Source organism: Equus asinus, chromosome 19 (genome assembly GCF_041296235.1).
Source record: "Equus asinus isolate D_3611 breed Donkey chromosome 19, EquAss-T2T_v2, whole genome shotgun sequence".
Classification (NCBI taxonomy): domain Eukaryota; kingdom Metazoa; phylum Chordata; class Mammalia; order Perissodactyla; family Equidae; genus Equus; species Equus asinus.
Window position 1 is genome coordinate 17,499,686 of NC_091808.1, and position 18,079 is coordinate 17,517,764.

The 18,079-nt window shown below is 40.1% G+C and overlaps 1 protein-coding gene across 2 annotated transcripts in view; it reads left to right on the plus strand.

Annotated features, from left to right (window-relative positions):
* Positions 1-18,079, plus strand: part of EPHA4 (EPH receptor A4) — a 138,042-nt gene that overhangs the window by 64,521 nt on the left and 55,442 nt on the right. For both annotated transcript variants that reach the window (XM_014843255.3, XM_014843256.3), the window contains exon 5: positions 15,030-15,368. In XM_014843255.3, the coding sequence (XP_014698741.3) occupies positions 15,030-15,368 (339 nt within the window). The remainder of the gene's footprint in view (positions 1-15,029; positions 15,369-18,079) is intronic.

An 18,079-nucleotide genomic window follows, 5' to 3' on the forward strand; every position in this document is an offset into this window, starting at 1 on the left:
CTCTACCCCAGCTTGATGATAGAGCAGCACAACCAGAAGACTCATATAGTTCCTATTTGCTGGGAGGCCGTCTTGCCCGAACCCCCAGGTCAACCACAAATTTCCAGAAGGAAAGAAGATACTAGGACCAGCCTTAGGAGTAGCGTAAACCGGCCAAAATTTCCTTATTGTCTTCTTTTTCTGTAGTACTTTCTTTGGATGACCACATACATCTGACATGCTCCAGTCCTAGCCTTCTTCTTTTCCAGTCTAAATCTTCTTCTCCTATGTTCCATTGTGCAGGATTAGTTTAAAGATGCACGCTCCTCATTTATCCACACCCACTACCAATGATTCTCCAGTTGTGGCATTTGGGGGCAGGATAGCAAACTCAATGGGAAATATTGTGGGCTGACAGTGTGATAATTGCCCTTAATTTGCATCACGCAACCCACCACCTACTTTCCATACAGATAAAGCCTTCTCAAGATTGGGATTTGATTGTGTTATGAACTTCATAAAATTCACCTTTGATGGCAAGCCGCCTGGCTCTTTCTCCCGGATATTTTTAGTCTCCTGATTTTCATCGGTTGTCTAGCACTCTAGGGTACCATGGGCCAATCATTTAATTACTGCAGCTTCTTATGTGGGAGTTTAGGAGACCCCAAAGGTTGCCACATGCCCGAGTTACTGGAATGTTTGCTGTATGTGTAAATGTGGTAGCTGAGCCCTTGGAATTTTATGTTTCTGTAGGAATTAATTGCTAGCTTTACCTTGACGGTGCAACTGAGAAAAAGAAAATATTGATTTTAGCAGATGAGTGGACCAAAAAAGTTTAAAAACTAAAGCAACTTTTGCATTTTTCAGAAATTTGTTTTCAGCAATAAGAGAGTAAGACTAGTAGCTTTTTGTGTCATCAGTAAATGGTCCACGGAAATACCGAAGCAATGTGTGATCCTTCTGCTCCTGGTCCATCCTCTGGGAAGTCCTCCTACACTTCACTAACTCAATAATAATCTTCACATCATTCTAATGTTTTTGGCATCCCTCTGACATGAGTTAGGAGGAAACACAGTACTGATGTTAATACCACAAAGTTTACTCATCTGTAAAATGGGATTCTCATTATCTACCTGTAGGGTAGTTTCAAGAATTACATAGGAAAATATTTGCAAAGGTCTCGCACATGGTAGGAATCTAACAAATGGTTCTTCTCTTTTTTTAGCCTGAGCTGGCCATTTCCTCTCCCAAACTACCACCGTGGCAGATTGCCAATGCAACACACTGCCTCCCCAAGCTGATGTTCTCACTTGACTGCACAATGAAATTACCCAATGGCTGCACAATGCTCCAGTGTCTCTTGGGGTAGCACTCAGGCATCAGTATTTTCAAAAGTTGCCCCCTTGATTCTACTGTGCAGATAGGTTAAGACCACTTCTCTACAGAGTTGAATTTTGAAGTTCTTTTTTTAAATTTAATAAACATTAACTATATGAGATGCTTAAGACTTTTGAGACAGGAATAATCAAGGAGGTGACCAGATTTTGCTAATAGGTACACTAGCACATTAAGCAGCAGAATTAGAATCTATTCTAGCCTACAGCTCTCTCTCTAAATTACTCCCTTCTTGTTGAATATAGTGGAGCTGCACTCTGCAATTCAGTAGCCACTAGGTGCATGTGGCTATTTAAATTCATAGTCATCAGCATTAAGTTGAAAATTCAGTTTCTAATATACACTTGCCACATTTCAAGGGCTTAATAGCCACATGTGGCTGTGCTGGACAGCAGTGCTATCGAATATTTCTGTCATCGCAGAAAGTTCTGTTGGACAGCCCTGTCGTAGACATTTCAATAGGGAAGACAGTGGGAGTTTCTTAAAGAACCTCTTGTTCCGATAGCCCACAGAATGAAGTCCTGCCCCCTCGCCCCACCCCCAGCTTTAGCAGATTCTTTTGACAAGATGTGAGGATGGGAAGGAACGTAAACATCAGGGATCCTTTCAAACTGCTTCCAGCCTAATCAGTTCTTCCCAGTTGGTTAAGCCAGGTGACAAAGCCAATTCCCTTGTGCTGACAGCCATGATAATCAGGCACCTTCTCTGTTCATTATGCTGTCTTTAACCCTAGCATTCTTATGCAGCCTTGCATTTAGTGATCGCTCACTGTGACGGCACACTAATGAAGAAATAAAACACACTATCTGAGACTCATTCCTCTAGCCAAAGAGAGACTCTGCTCCACTGGCTTGTAAAATCAGGTTTTTGTTCACTTGGAGAACGATTAGACCAGGTGAATACAAGCAGCATTGGCTAATTTAGAAGGCAACGCCTAAGAAGTTCTTCATGCCTAAGAAGTTCTTCACACCATCTACATTGCTTGAGAACTTCAGAGAATTTAATAGTAAATAAAGTTAATCTTGAGGAAGACTTTTGATGGAACCTGTGGTTAGGTTAACATAAATGGCTGCCTGTGAGATAGGCAGTGTCCCAATGGAAGCATTGTATGCATATTTTCAAGAAAATAATCCATATCATTTGGATCAATGCTTTTAAGCATTAATGTGCCTAGAAATCACATGAAGGCCATCTACAGATTAGTAGGAAAGGTCAGGCCAGACGTTCTGCATTTCTAGCAAGTTCCCAGATGCTGCTGACATTGCTGGTCTTTGGACCCCCTTTAGGTAGTAAGGATTTGGATCTTCCCTGATGAGTGGCAGGAGACGGGAGAGCCTTTCTTCCATGGCTGTTACTCAGGGCTGTTCTTCAGCTCAGTGGTGATTCTACGAAGATATTTCAATGGTTCTGAACATTCTCCCTTAATGGAAACTGAATACTTCATTTGTCCCCCAAATGAAGAAACTATGACCTGGTTCAGAGTTGCCTAATCAGATACACTCGCTGTAGGGCTTTCTTTGTTTTTATTTTCTTCCGGAATCCCCACTAAGTTACTACCAGATAGTGGAAATGTAAATGTTCACCTCGCACGCATGTATCAGTCAAGAAGGGCAACAGTGGTTTCCGTGACATTGCCAGCAAGGCAGACACTGAGACCTCTATCCACCCAAGGATGCCATTTAAGCTGATGAAGGAATTTTGCTTTCATGAATCATTTCTTAGGAGGAATTTCAAGTGATTTTTATTAATGTGTTAATGTCCTTTAACTCTGCAGATAACCACCCCTCCTCCTCCAGATCTCTTTCACCTTCCCTTTACCTTTCCCTGGAGTCAGGAATGCGGTCTGGCAATCAGCAGTGTTGGGAGAAGTCAACTGCATGTCTATGCAGGAAGCCCTTGATTGCCTTAGTCATTTAGATGCTTGTTCACTGATTATAGTGAGAAAGGTCTTCTTTTCCCCTACTGGGAGGCTGAACTAATATTACTTTTAAGGGAACTTTCCAACCCTTTATTTTGTTTCAAAATGTACTAGAAAAAAATGCCTTGCAGAAGAAGTCAGTTGGCTTTGTAGATCTAGAAAGAAATAGCTTCTTTGTTATTTTGCCACTTTTCCTTCTGAGCAGCATTACCAGAGTGGTTTTCTGTATTTTTCAATTGGAAATCTGTCCTTGAGCTTTTCGGGACTCTTCACTTAACTTGTTTGATGAAACTTATTAGACCCTTGTGATTGGGGGCACTCTGTAAATAAGAGATTATTATTTTAGATTGCCAACTTGAAGGGCCTTCACAAATCTGTCTCCAAGTAAACGGCCTTGAATAATTCAGTCAGCTGTGCCAAACAAAGAGTGATTGATTGATACTTAGACATGGCCTAAAATATTCCAGAATTGCAGCTTTTAAGACAATTTACACCGGAGTTGCTTAGAGCTAATGAGGGCAAATTTACCAAGATCTATGACGAAAGGTCCTGATTCGAAAAAGCTTTCTGCAGGTTTAGGCTATCAAGAAATTGAAATAACCTAACTCCAAACAGCAAACATCGCTTACATCGTCCGTACATTTGCCTTTTCTAATTGAATTTAGCGCGCCACTGTATTTCCTCCAGAAAGTGTATTGTTTTAAAATTACCATTTCAGTTCTATTACTCAAAGCCCTCACTTCTAATGCTTTCTGACAGTTATCAACATAATGAACCATAATGAAATGATGAGCAATCTTCAGTGGAAACCCAGTGTGGATCCCAGTGGTGCTGTGTGACTGTGTTGTTAAAATTTGAATGCAAATTAAAATAACATCGTCCTTACTTGTTTCCAAGGTCAGGAGAAGAGAGAGACTCTTTTTTTTTTTAATGCTTTAATTTTGGAAATCTCACATCCGTTTTCAAACAAGCCCTTGAAGGTGTCACTGATGTTCAGTTCAATTCTCTACCCCAAAGATTTACATACTTAACAGTCTGGCTAAGGGGTTTGGGACTAGCATGAGGCTTTGATGTATAAACCATAGGATAAAAGGCAGCCTTCAGTTTCAAGTAAACTGCGTTTTTTTCCCACTGGAAACATATATTTTTTTTTTTACTTTAGAGCTGCAAGTAACTAATAACACAATGATGGGGGGGAAGGACGTTCTATGAAATTGATCAATGAGAGGGTAGTTAGCTCTAGTGAAAGACTAGTTATTAGCAGAGTGAGAACGAGGCCAAAGTTTTGTTAATGAAAGTGTTTCGGAAGATCCATTGGTTGATCTCTAACCATTTCACATTTTATCACCCGTACAATCCATCATTTTTGTGAGCGTATTTGTTATGAAAATTCTTGAATCTAAGATTTCTAGGGGGAATTTGTTATTTCATGTCATTTATCAAATCGGCAATGTAAGAGTGTACTTTTCTACTCTGTTCCATTTGTCATAGGACGAAAACTCGAGCTGAGACACCAGCTCCCCCATTGCTAGATTACGGGACATGGTTTTTAGTTCAGAACATATGGTCCTGCTGCCAGTTAGCTAGTTGATAAGCTGACTAACGTGCTTGTCCCCTGGACCGTACAAAGTGATCAAAGCAACCAAAGATATTTTGATGATTCAGAGGCAGCCTTTGACGCATTCCATTTCTAGGCTGCTTCTTTCATTAGATCTCAATAGTACAAGGTCTGACATCAGCTAGTGAGTAAGCCATATACTTGTCTCTTCCTTTTTGATTGCCTTTCAGCATTTTGACTACTAATAGGATAAAGTACCTCTGGAGAACCCATGTGTACAATTCTTGTCCATAGACAATTAAGGATATAGGGGAAAAGATTACCAGGTGTGCTTAATGGAAGGTACTAGATGGACCCCAGGCTGTTGACTTGCCAATTGGTGGTTTGTAAAATTTTAAAAAGCTTCAGGAAATTTAATTAATATCAGGTATCATCTCATTGAATTGGTTTTTAAAACAATGCTATATTTTAGCCTCTCGCTTACTCTCCAACTTACTTCTCATTTTAACAGTCCACTGTAGGCATTTCATAGGGATTAACAGTATAATGTGGATTCAACTGGAAAATGTATAGATTTGAGGAAAACTAATGTATGCCTAAGTGAAAGGCTTGAATAATCTGCCAGTGCTATTTAGCCAGGTTATTAGAATCTTTCCACAGCCGTGAATAAATTAAGAGTGGCTTGTTATCAACCGAGCCCTGTCATTTCTGGATTGCATTTTTGACACTATTCGTGGAAGTCATACAGTGGTTGTGCACAGCATGCTTCTATGAAACAAGGTCAATTATACATTTTCCTTAGGTGCCCTGGGATGAGAAGTGGATACCTTCTTTGCTATCAGCATTTTGATTCCCTTCTCATAGTTGACTCTTATTCTGCATGCCATCTGCAGCTCAGCTGAAGATGAACTGAGAGCAGAGTCCTATTGCATAGATATAATTGCTCCCCTCCAACCTGTGACCTTCCACCGAGGGAAAGAACCTTTAACAGAAACCCTTAAGTGCACTCTTGCCTGGAAGTTAGGAATCATACAGAGAGGATAGCTCAGGTAAGACAAGAGCACCATCCAGGAAGTAATGTCGGCTATCTTCAGCAAGAAGGACCAGGAATCTAGGAGAAATGTGACTTGGGAGTGAATTGAGAAAGTAGAGAACATTCCAGCTTGTTCCACAAAGAATTCATCATTATGCTTCTTTCTTTTTCTTCTTCTTCTTCTTTTTTTTTTGCGAAGGAAGATTAGCCCTGAGCTAATATCTGTGCCAGTCTTCCTCTATTTTATATGTGGGTTACTGCCACATCATGGCTGATGAGTGGTGGTGTAGGTCTGCACCCATGATCTGAATGTGCAAACCCGGGCTGCCAAAGCAGAGTGCACCAAACTCAACCACTAGGCCACAAGGACCAGCCCTTATGCTTCATTGTTTTCTTTGATTTGTGTTTATCTCTGTGAAGGGGTTAATTTTAGCCTTGGAATCAGGGTTTCTGATCATAGCTTTGCACATATTGATTGTGTCAATTGGGACAAGTTGCTTAACTTTTCTTTATCTTAGTTTTTGGTCATCAGATTGTTGTGGGAAATAAATACTTTTGTGTCAGATTTTATTATGGGGATGAAAGAGATAAAGTATGGAAAAGTTCTTTGTAAAAAAATGTAAATTGGGGCTGGCCCCATGGCTGAGTGGTTAAGTTCGTGCGCTCTGCTGCAGAGGCCCTGGGTTTCGCTGGTTCAGATCCTGGGCACGGACATGGCACCACTCATCAGGCTACACTGAGGCGGCATCCCACATACCACAACTAGAAGGACCCACAATTTAAAAAAAATATACAGCTATGTACTGGGGGGACTTGGGGAGAAAAAGCAGAAAGAAATAAAAAAAAAAAGATTGATAACAGTTGTTAGCTCAGGTGCCAATCTTTTGGGGAAAAAGAAAGTAAATTAATTCACAGGCTAGCTAATTCCGAAGCAAAATACTCATAGTGGTTTTTTTTAAGAAATAGTGCTTTTCTCAGTCTTTCAGATTGTAGCTTCCACGTGAATAACAGAGTTTACTTTTATAAAGTACATCAGCCATAAACCAGTCATCTTAAAATGAAGAAACCAAAACGCGATTAAGCCAGTAAAGAAAAGACAAGCGTTCCTGGGGAGAATGGGAAAACAGATATGCCAGAAAGATAGGTGGTGGCAAAATTTGAGCAAGAAGCTGCCTCTAAAGGAAGCCAGGAATTTTTCATGACAGCCGTAAGTGATTGATGTGTCCAAATGGCTCTGTTTTTTAATAATGGGTACTTCTGCTTTGGCTCTATTCATTGTTAAAACACATAAGCTGCTGTGATAAAAGGTTATGCTCTATTCATATATCTTGGAAGAGGTGTCCCTGAACGGCAGTCTTTATGTAAACTAACCCATAGAAGCAAGGGCTGAGAGAAAGCAATTAGTGGTGGCAGCATATACAACTGTCAGGGGGAAAGCATGAGCTTTATTTCCGAGTCAAAATTTACACACCACCCCGGTTTACTCTGCCTTAAAACCTGTCTTTCGGCTGGAGTGAGATTAACAAAGGCTTATGGTGAAGTGTTGGAGGGTTTTACAGCTAAGGCACTGAAGTATTATTGACAGTCCAAAAGTTGTAGATGATTAATGAAGCTCTATGAAATGGAGCTCGAGACCGAAGGTGCCTCTTCCTCAGAAGCTATGTCTTGTACTGGTTGCCTGGGCATTTTAAGAAGGTGACAGTGGAGCTCAAAGAAATGGATCGTTTAAGAATTACGTTTCTGTCCATGCTCTTGGGGAATGTTTCTTTCCACATCCAGAATTAATTTCATGGCTCAGGCATTGAATTTTGAAAGGGTGATTAAAAATCAGTTAAGTATTAAAAGTCTGTGAAGCTTTAGAAACGACTATATCCATGAGCCCGGCTCTTTTGGTTTCCTATCAACTATGTTCTAGCCTTGCTTGGTCGCAAACTGAATTTTTTTTCAAACTTTTAGCATGTGATTGCCTTTTTTTTTTTTTTTTGAATCAGCTTTTGTGATATACACGTGCTGTGGTGGGGATGCTTCTGAGGAGCGAGCTGGACTGGGCTGAAGAATCGTTATTCATTGATTATTTATTCAGCAGATGCTTCATGAGCATCTACTGTATATTTGGTATGTTTCTAAGGGCTGGCGGTACCCTAGTATACCAGGAAACAGAAAAGATTCTTGTTCTTGCCCTAATGGCAATATGAATAATAAACAAGATAATTTAAAATTCTCACAAGAAGAGAAAAGCAAAAGATGATGTGATAGGGTAAAATGGAGGAAAGGGGAGGACTTCGCATTGCAGAGAATAGTCTAGAATGTGACGGTGAGATTTGAACTGAGACCAGATGGGTAAGGAGGCAGCTATTAAAAGAGCCAAGGGGGAGAGTTCCAGCCAGAGCCACCAAGTCTCAGGTACTTGAGTTGCATGTTTAAAGTGTTGCTAGCAATGTGAGTTTTAAGCTTGACTTATGTTTTTCCCCTTGGTCCCAGAGTCTGTTAGCGCTTTAAGTCCAGTTGTTAGAAGAAATAGAAATTGCAGGTTTATATGGCACATTACACCATGCGTCCATATGGATTGATACCCTTTGGCGGAACCTGCTTCTAAATGCGATTAGCATAGCAGGTCTCTATCTTTTGCTGAAGTTCCAGTTGCCTCCTATACGAATAAAGAAGCGCCTTTTTCTTGACTGATGGAGGTAGAAGGCATACACAGGGGGCAGTTATTCTGACCTAGACTTTCCAAGAAATGGTTCATACGCAACTCCTCCTTCAACCTGGAAGCATTTATGACCTTAGGTTCAGTGTTGGCTGATCCTTTTTGAATGACCTTATTAAGGCTCACACAGATTTCATGTGGATGTGTAAACATTAAGTTGTCCTAAATGGGGCTGCTTGAAATCCTGACGTAAGCCAGCAAGTGTGTTCTCTAAACTACTCAGATATTCTGTTTTAGGCTCATACGTGGGAAGGAAGAATTAAGATTTGTGGAATTACTGGAATTTTCTTTTATGCTTGGAATATCGCCCTTCTTAAATGTCACCTTCACTTAATTTCTCTAGATAATGTGTGGTTCGTTTCTGGAAGCTTGTCTTTTCCCAGAGGAGAGCACGTGATCGGTTAAGGAAGATCAGGATTTCTTTTATGAGATAACATGATAGGATAGGATATTTTATGATATGATATTATAGTCCTTTGCTTCTGCTGTAATTTGGCTATAGTTTCTTTGGGACGTCATACTGTCAAACTCCTGTCAACTGAATGGAGGTTGACATTCCACTAGAAAATAATAATTATCCATTGTAGCACCTTTCACCAGTACCTGCTGTGCAATACAGGAAGTATTGCACACCAGTGAAGCGAATGGATGCTCATTAAATTTATCCACAGTGGCAGGAAATGCAGTGCCCATTTCTTTCAGAGCAATGAGAAACTGCAGAAACACGTCACAATATTTTACATATTTTATTCCTTCCTTAGTGAATGAAGGTAGGTGTAACCTGGGCTTGAGAAGCCAGAGTTGTTGCCTGGGCTGTATAAATGAGTAAATTAGGAGCTCTTGGACTCAGCTTCCCGGATGGGTTCAGGATGTGCTTGAAGTCCCTAGAATCATGTGGAAAATTATGAGGATTCCCATGAGCGTCTTTCTGGGAAGAGGGTGCATTGCTCCCATCAAATTCTCTATGGCAGGGGTTGACACACTAGGCCTCAAAGACCAAATTCAGCTGCCCCCTGTATTTGCAGATATAATTTTCTTGGAACACATTCACGTCCATTTGTTTAGGTATTGTCTATGGCTGCTTTCGAGGTACAGTGCAGAGTGGAGTAGTTGCTACAAAGACCATTGGCCCATGGAGCCTAAAATATTGACTATTTATCCGGCCCTTTATGGAGAAAGTTTGTTGAAGACTGCTCTAAAGGATTCCATCAGTTAAGGATTACTTCATTTGACTCTTGGTAATACAGCAGTTATCTGCGCCACAAAATTATGTTAACAATGGGGAGGGCCTTCTAAATATGAGAACTTTAAAATAGTTCAACCTGCTAGCCCCATTCTTGGATGCAGGGAGAGAATTTTTAACTTATATGTGAATCCCAAGTAGTTTTACAAATAAAACCGAAAATGTAAAGAAAGGATATCTATTTTTCCCTTAAGCATACTTTGGTATTTGATTAATTTGTGTTTAAAAATGTCTTGATTTTGATGATAAAATTTAAAGGAAAACTGTGGCTCTATAAAGGCTGATAAGGAAAATGCGAACCTATCTTTGAAATGTTAAAATTAACTTCCTTCAGAGATTAAGTTTTCTATAGCTTCATGCCTGAATAAATCATCGCCTGAAATCAAGATGGAGAAATAAAAGTCATGACAACCAATCCCAAATTAACTCAACTTTAATGGATAGAGCCCGCAGTTTGAATTCCCAGCCCTACTGGCTGGTTACAGAGCTAATAAAACAAGAGAGGGCAGTTCTTGCCCTTGCAGTCTTCTGTATTTAGCTTCCTCGACTCTTTTCCTTTTCCCTTTAGTCCTTGCCCCTTCCTTCAACTATCCAGGGAAGTATCAAAAGGAATCAGAGTATTTTTTTCTCTCTCTTCTATGCCCACCTCTTGTAGAGCAGGTGAAAAATAATGGACACTCAGTAAATATTTGTTGAATAGTTCAATGACTGCACCATCCTCCCCAACAGAAGTAACCACTCATGTATGATGTATTGCCCTAGCTCTCTCTACTTTGTCCGAAATATTTTTAAACTATAGAAAGAAGGAATTTGAAGTAAGCTAGTTACATTGACATGCTCGTCTAAGGGCTGAATGCTAATTAATTTGTATATGAAAAGCTAACTAGTATAGCTTTAGCTCAGAGATGGCTGTATTAATTCACACACTTAAAATGACATTGTGGGCAGGTGGGCATAAGATGCATTAGAGGATTTTGCTAGTTTTCCATACAGTCACTCATTCATTTACTCATCAAACGTTTACGGAGCTTGCTCTCAACTAGAAGTCATGGTAGACCCTGGGAAATGGTGAAGATGTCAGTTCTTCTCTTGAGGAGCACGTAGGCTGGCGATAGAAACAGCTATGCAGTGTGTGTCTGATTAGCAAGACCCTATTACGTGTTCCAAACAAAGAGACAGAAATAAAGACTTGAAATGTGGAACAAAACCTCTAGCGGGATTGCCACCTGTCCTATATTCAGGCTGGTAGTGGGTAGTTTTGGAAAGCATAAAACCCTGCCATTCACAATGACCTCCAAGCTACCTAAAGGTGGTGTATGCTCAGGAGATATAATGTCAATATGGAGACTAGAAAATTAAAACAAACTGTGCCATTATCCCTCTTGGTTATAAATCTCCTGTTTGTAATTGGAGACTTATTTGCAGGTGGACATATTTCTGATGAGAAAGGCAATCACTCGTCAGAAATTTGATTGTTCCTAAATACCCAGATACGATACTTACTTAAGCAGAAGGGAAGATGGAATCCAAGAGTTAAGTTTTTTTTCTTTTGGATGCCTTGTACTTATTGAGAGACCTTGTGTTAGAATACTGTTTTCGTTTTGGCCCCTCTGCAGATAATTGTTTTAATTACTGCTGTTGAGTGTGGCTGTTGGGCTCAGGTTGACTTTTGTCTGTATTAAGGTCCACACTTTATTCTCATTGTCTTAAGAAGGGAATACTTTTTTTTCTGAGGAAGAGATGGTGCCTTCCTATAAACGAAAGCACACTTTGATATATTCATCACCTTTTAACCGGCAAGAGTTAAAAAAAAGGAAAACCACAATCCCACAAACACAATATAACCACCATTATGATTTCAATTTGTCAAACGTGCGTTCTTTCCCAGGCTTATGCAGGTCAACATTATAATCATACTGGGTGGATATTTCTATATTTTCTTCCCTCTCTTAATACTCTGTCACAGTCCAATTTCTAAGCTGCTACTGTGCCCCATATAACCATCACTCCCCATGGCAGCATAACATAAAACATATGCAGTTCAATTCAGCCAACCATTCATGGAGGCAACAACTTGAACTTGCCCAGTTCTCTGTCTTCCCTTGAGCATCTGCCCGAGTCCTCTTTAAGTCTCACTGCCCAAAGGAAGAAGGCTCTTCTGGGCTACCACTTGTTTTCAGGCCAGCCCTCCATTTTGAAATCCTCAAGCATCTTTGCGCTTTTTTTTTTTTTTCACATGAGAGTGTTATATCTCTGAGCCCTGTGACCATTTAGTTTTCTGCTCCATTTCTTCTCTGTTTGGACACTGCCATGTCCCGTCCCACATACTAATTACTGACTTTTTGCTTCTGCAGTGCTTGATTCATTGTGTCACATTTTCCCATGTGAAAGAGGACCGGGAACGTTGGCAAGGAGGTTAATGGATTTAAGAGTCACTCTTATTTAACCCTGGAAGTCACAGCAAAACAAGAACTGGTGGCTGACCCATTTTATAAACCAAGCTATGGTCAGCCTTAGATGCAGACTAGTAATGATTTCCCCATGGTGGCGAGTACCTGCAGAATTTAAATAGGAGTGAGGATACACACTCCTTCTTCCTACCTTTACCTCTCAAACTTTGATGAAAATGACTGGTTTTGTTGTTATTATACTTTTAATGGGGACCACATGGTAGGGCAGAAATAACCCAAGAGTGGGACTAAGTACATATGGACTTTAAATTCTGTCCCTAGATTGCACGAACTTTCAGTATTACTAGACCCACTTTCTGGATCTCAATTTTCTCATCTCTAAAATGAGGCAGTTTGACCAAATGATCTTTAACATCCTCTCTGGTTCTAGGAGTCTGCGATTTTAAATAGTTCTATTCATTTATTCAAAAACCACTTATTTGACCCAATTATTTTCCAGTCACTGTGCTAATGTTCATAAATACAAATTTGAAATCTAAACAAGGAAGACATTTATATTTTCCTTCTGGGGACTTCTGTGGGGTAATCTTACCTGTAACACAAATTTCACAACAATTTCTGCTTTAGGGTTCACAGCATGGGGAACAGTTCTTCACACTAAAAGAGGTTGTCGGTAATTAGTCTCAAGAGGAGATTGGGAGGACCTGCTTACCTTGTTAAAATAAAGTCTTCAATTAAGCTGTATAAAGAGAAAAGGAAAGTGAATTACTCCTTTTCAAAATTACCACCAAAATCCTATAGCCATTCATCAGCATGAACTAAGTCATAAATTTTCAATATGACTCCTTATCTGTAGGTTTTCTCTTCTAATTCTCTCTCAATGGCTACTTTGGAATAGTACATTCCATCATGATTGACTAGATCAAGCTGCTCCCAAGCCCGTGGAAGCCTCCAGCTAACTTCCTTTTCCTCAGGAACATGAACAAATTTCCTTCAAAGCCATCATTACAAATAAATTAGAAGTAGAATAGCTATGATGAGCAAGAAACTTCAAATTTTCATTAAAACTCACTTTGGCTCTTTTCTTGGAAGACTGACATGGGAAAGAGGAAGGAAAAGAGAGAGCTTTCTAAGTGTCACACTGAGTAAATATTTTTCATTAAACTGTGGCAGGCGTCTTTTTTTTTTTTTACTTTTTATTAAGATTATGATAGTTTACAACCTTGTGAAATATCAGTTGTACATTATTGTCAGTCATGTTGTAGGTGCACCACTTCACCCTTTGTGCCCTCCCCTCACCCCCCTTTTCCTCTGGTAGCCACCAATCAGTTCTCTTTGTCTCTATGTTTAACTTCCACCTATGAGTGGAGTCATACAGAGTTCGTTTTTCTCTATCTGTCTTATTTTACTTAACACAATACCCTGAAGGTCCATCCATGTTGTTGTGAATGGGAGGATTTTATCCTTTTTCATGGCTGAGTAGTATTCCATTGTATATATATACCATACCTTCTTTATCCAGTCATCAGTTGATGGGAACTTAGGTTGCTTCCACATCTTGGCTATTGTAAATAATGCTGCGATAAACATAAGGCTGCATGGGACTTTTGGAATTGCTGATTTCAAGTTCTTTGGATAGATACCCAGTAGTGGGATGGCTGGGTCATAGGGTATTTCTATTTTTAATTTTTTGAGAAATCTCCATACTGTTTTCCATAGTGGCTGCACTAGTTTGCATTCCCACCGACAGTGTATGAGGGTTCCTTTTTCTCTACAACCTCTCCAACATTTGTCACTTTTTGTTTTGGTTATTTTGGGCAGGTGTCTTTTAAACCTTGGGGACCAGCTCAGACCAGGAAATTCTACCCCTGTCCCCACCCCGTGTCTCCCACTTTGACTCTTCCCCCGCCATGGCAGTTTGTGTCCCAACTTCTTGGCATATAAAGACGAACCTACAGCAAGAAGCAAGAAAGTTCATTATGGTTCTATAGTCTTATTTATTATTATTATTTTTAAACCAACCACTATGTTGTTTGTGAGCAGCTGTTCTGGTTCAAGACAGCCACCACCACCATTCCTATCTTGAAACTCTTTGATGTCAGTGGGGATGAGCGTGCTTAAAAAGGACCTGATGCGGCCCTGGTCAGTTGAAGGGCAAGACATGGGGCCTGGGATCCTGGGAGCCTTTGTACAACCCCTGCCTTGAGCTGAAATCTCTCAACAGCTGTACTTTTGACATGTCTGCAACCCGGTTAAACCAGTTCCTACTAATTAGCCATAAACAGCTTAACCCTCAACTGCCATGCTGAACTGAAGAGGCGTATCTATAGAATTCAGTTAATCTTATTCCATATTGATGACACACTGTACTTAAGAGTCGTCATTTATCTTCAAAAGTGGTATACAACTATTAATTTACCAGAGGCCCACAACAGCCCTGGGAACTAGAAACACATTTGTATACCCATTTTTCAGATGATAAGATTAAGACTAGGTAAATTATGATATTTTCCTGCCACTTCAGAGAGAAAGACTGGGCTTGGAGCCCATTTGCTGTAAAGATGTTTCACATCTCAGAGTGGCAGTCGATGCTGCGTTTCTTTGCACAGGAGTGAGAATGACACTAACATATACAGCCTTCTATCATATTGTTGTTTTCAAAGATCTTTTTGTTGGCTTGATTCACTTTTTGCTTTCTTTGCCGAATAGGCCCACCTTATTTTCTATAGCTGCAAGAGGATAGTTTTAGTTCTCAGTATGACAATATGTTTTTTTCTTTCTCTAGGCCCACCGTCTGCTCCCCTCAACTTGATTTCAAATGTCAATGAGACTTCTGTGAACTTGGAATGGAGCAGTCCTCAGAACACGGGTGGCCGCCAGGACATCTCCTACAACGTGGTATGCAAGAAATGTGGAGCCGGCGATTCCAGCAAGTGCCGGCCCTGCGGAAGTGGAGTCCACTATACCCCACAGCAGAATGGCCTGAAGACCACCAAAGTCTCCATCACCGACCTCCTGGCTCATACCAATTACACATTTGAAATCTGGGCAGTGAATGGAGTGTCCAAGTATAACCCCAGCCCGGACCAATCAGTGTCCGTCACCGTGACAACTAACCAAGCAGGTAGGGATCAGATCCATTTATTATATGATCTAAATGTACATAAAGAAAGGGCTCATCTTGATATCCATGAATGATATTAAAGTTCAATTCTACAATTGAGGTAGAATCATATGGGTCTAATTAACCTGTGAGCTGTGTTATAATGCAAAAGACACTTAGAAGGACGTTTATTCAATCAGCAAATATTTTCTTGGACATCAACTGCATGGTACACCCTATATTAGGTGGTGGAGAAAAACGAAGACTAAGACAATGTCTGATTGAAAGAAGATAATAGTTTACTGAGCTGGGTCACTCCATGCTGGACTTCTCTTGTAAGACATTCATATCAGCCGTGTTAGTCATAAAGTCCGCGGTTGGACATCAGAGCATTTACAGGTCATTTAGGATTATAAAATTGATTTTTACCATACGGAGTGCTATATGAGTATTTGCTGTCCTTTCCAACAAAAGCATTAGCAGTTATAGTTTTAATCTTGTTTTTTATTTCAAAATTGTAAAAATAATTGATGTAGATCTGTATAGAATCATCATGTAAATCTGTGAACAAGGATTGCTTTACAAAGGCAGCTTTAACTGTGCGACGGACAAAATTTTCCTCAAAACACATACTACGTTTGTAACCACTTTCATAATTGAATCCACAATTGACCTGTGGGGGAGGAGAGTTAATTTACCCCATTTCCTACATCATTTTTCTCTTCTAATTCGGATGACCAGAAAACATGTTCTGTACATGAAGTGCTTCTGGGAAGTTAATTGCAGAATTGTCACAAAATCCTAAATATCAGACATTTTAAAGTGCAAGTCAGAATCTAGATTTCTAGGCTCCAGCTCCTGGCCCACTCATTCCTGTTCCCCCCCTGAAAAAATTTCCACGCTAATTTTCCATTCTGGATTTCCACCACATGTTTCACATTGCCGGCTCCCTGTTATTTATTTCTGGAGAGTTAAAGGGGAGCAGGAAAAAAGGACTGTGGTTTATCCTTTTGTGAGGCTTTTAAGAACAACAAACTTCATCGGAAAAGGATTATAAATTGCCAACAATCCTATCTAACCTCTTACTGCACTTTTCTCTTAAATGAATGTTTCAGTAAGTGTGTTCAATAGTTAAGTAAAATATATCTGTGCTAATTGATCCTATAGTGAGAACTATTCCAGCGTCCCAATCAAAGCTGTTATTTTTCCACTTTTCCCTGAACTCTCTAGAATAAATAAAAAGTTAAGACTTGGGAAAGATTTTGAACTGGAGCTAGAATGGCAAATCCTACTGGAAAGCAACTTCACTTGTACAAATGTGACCAGTCTTTTAAAATATGTAGTGTGAACAGATCATCTGGTTATGCTTTTGTCTTTTGTTTCTGCACTTTTAGGTTGTGCACACTGTTAGGGGTATTCAGTTTTAGTTTTCTACGAAGACTAGTATGATTTAGGAGGTTTTGAAAGCATCACAAGTACTCTCTGATTGCCAGCTTTTTATTAGTCTCATTTGGAAGAATGCAGTGGAACCATTGCACAAAGATCCAGGGAAACACATTGGTGCCACTGTTGTTTCTGAGTTAGGAGGAGCCAACAAGAGCAACCTCTGCACGCCCTGGAGAATCTGGTTTACAATCCCATCAATATTCTTAGGTTCAGCCTCGTTGTACCTTCTTGGCTGTCCTCAAACACATCACTACTTTGTGTTCTTAACTCAATTAAAACTGGAAATGGAGCTTTCGAGGCCTCAGCTGTACAAGGTGAAGTCATTCTCTTTGGTGGAGACTCGCCTCTGGGAGACATGCTGAGGACAGGCTTGGCTCCCCCAGACTTCTGTGGCAGAGAATTCTATGACTCTGTAAACTTAGGGATTCAAGCCAAGGGATTATGTCAACCCTTACCCAGACAGAAGGAAAAGAAGTGCAAAGAAGATAGGCTAACAATCCTCCAAAAGAGGAAAATGTGCAAAAACATTAGGAGAGAGGGAGGGAAAAAGTCAAAGTTTTATTAAAAATGTAGGTGGAATTCTTTCAGATCCAGGAAAATGGTGGACAGGGAATTCCTCTGACACAGTGAGGTTTTCTCTGCCACGGCAAGCAGACCTGCCAGGAGATTTGTTGAATGGGACAAAATTCCAGCTCCCTGTTTTAATTTTCATGAAGGGTAATGCTGGGAAGCTGTTCAAATTAAAAATAAATCTTTCAATAAGGAGACCTCCTATGTGGCCAGCCAGAAAGCTTTTGCTTAGCAGAGAGTTGTATGTGTGCACGGCGCAGCCTCATTATCCTACCATAATTTGGAGCTCACTAATTCAAAATCATCGGGGTAGTTTATCTTTGATTAACAAACCTTTTCTTCATAGTAGTGCAAATTAATAATGTAGGCCAAAATTCTGGGTGAATGTAGCAACCAGAAACTATCAAAGCTCCCCTAAGCATATTTACATATACACAATTATGTCCTAATTGCAGCCGTTCCTATCATTTCATTAAATTAAATTCCTAAGGGACCTCTATAGGCCATGAAGTCTCACTCTATAAGGAATACACAGAAAGGATGAATGTTAGCATCTACCACCTGGAGGCCACAAAGTTTCCTGGCTCGTCAGTTTTGCTTTGTTTTCATGGGGTTCTTTCTCTCATCGATAATATATTTAAAAAGAAACTAACACAAAACCTCCTGGAATTCCTGGTCTTTTCGTCGCTGCCTCTGAGCCTTTCATGGTTGAACAC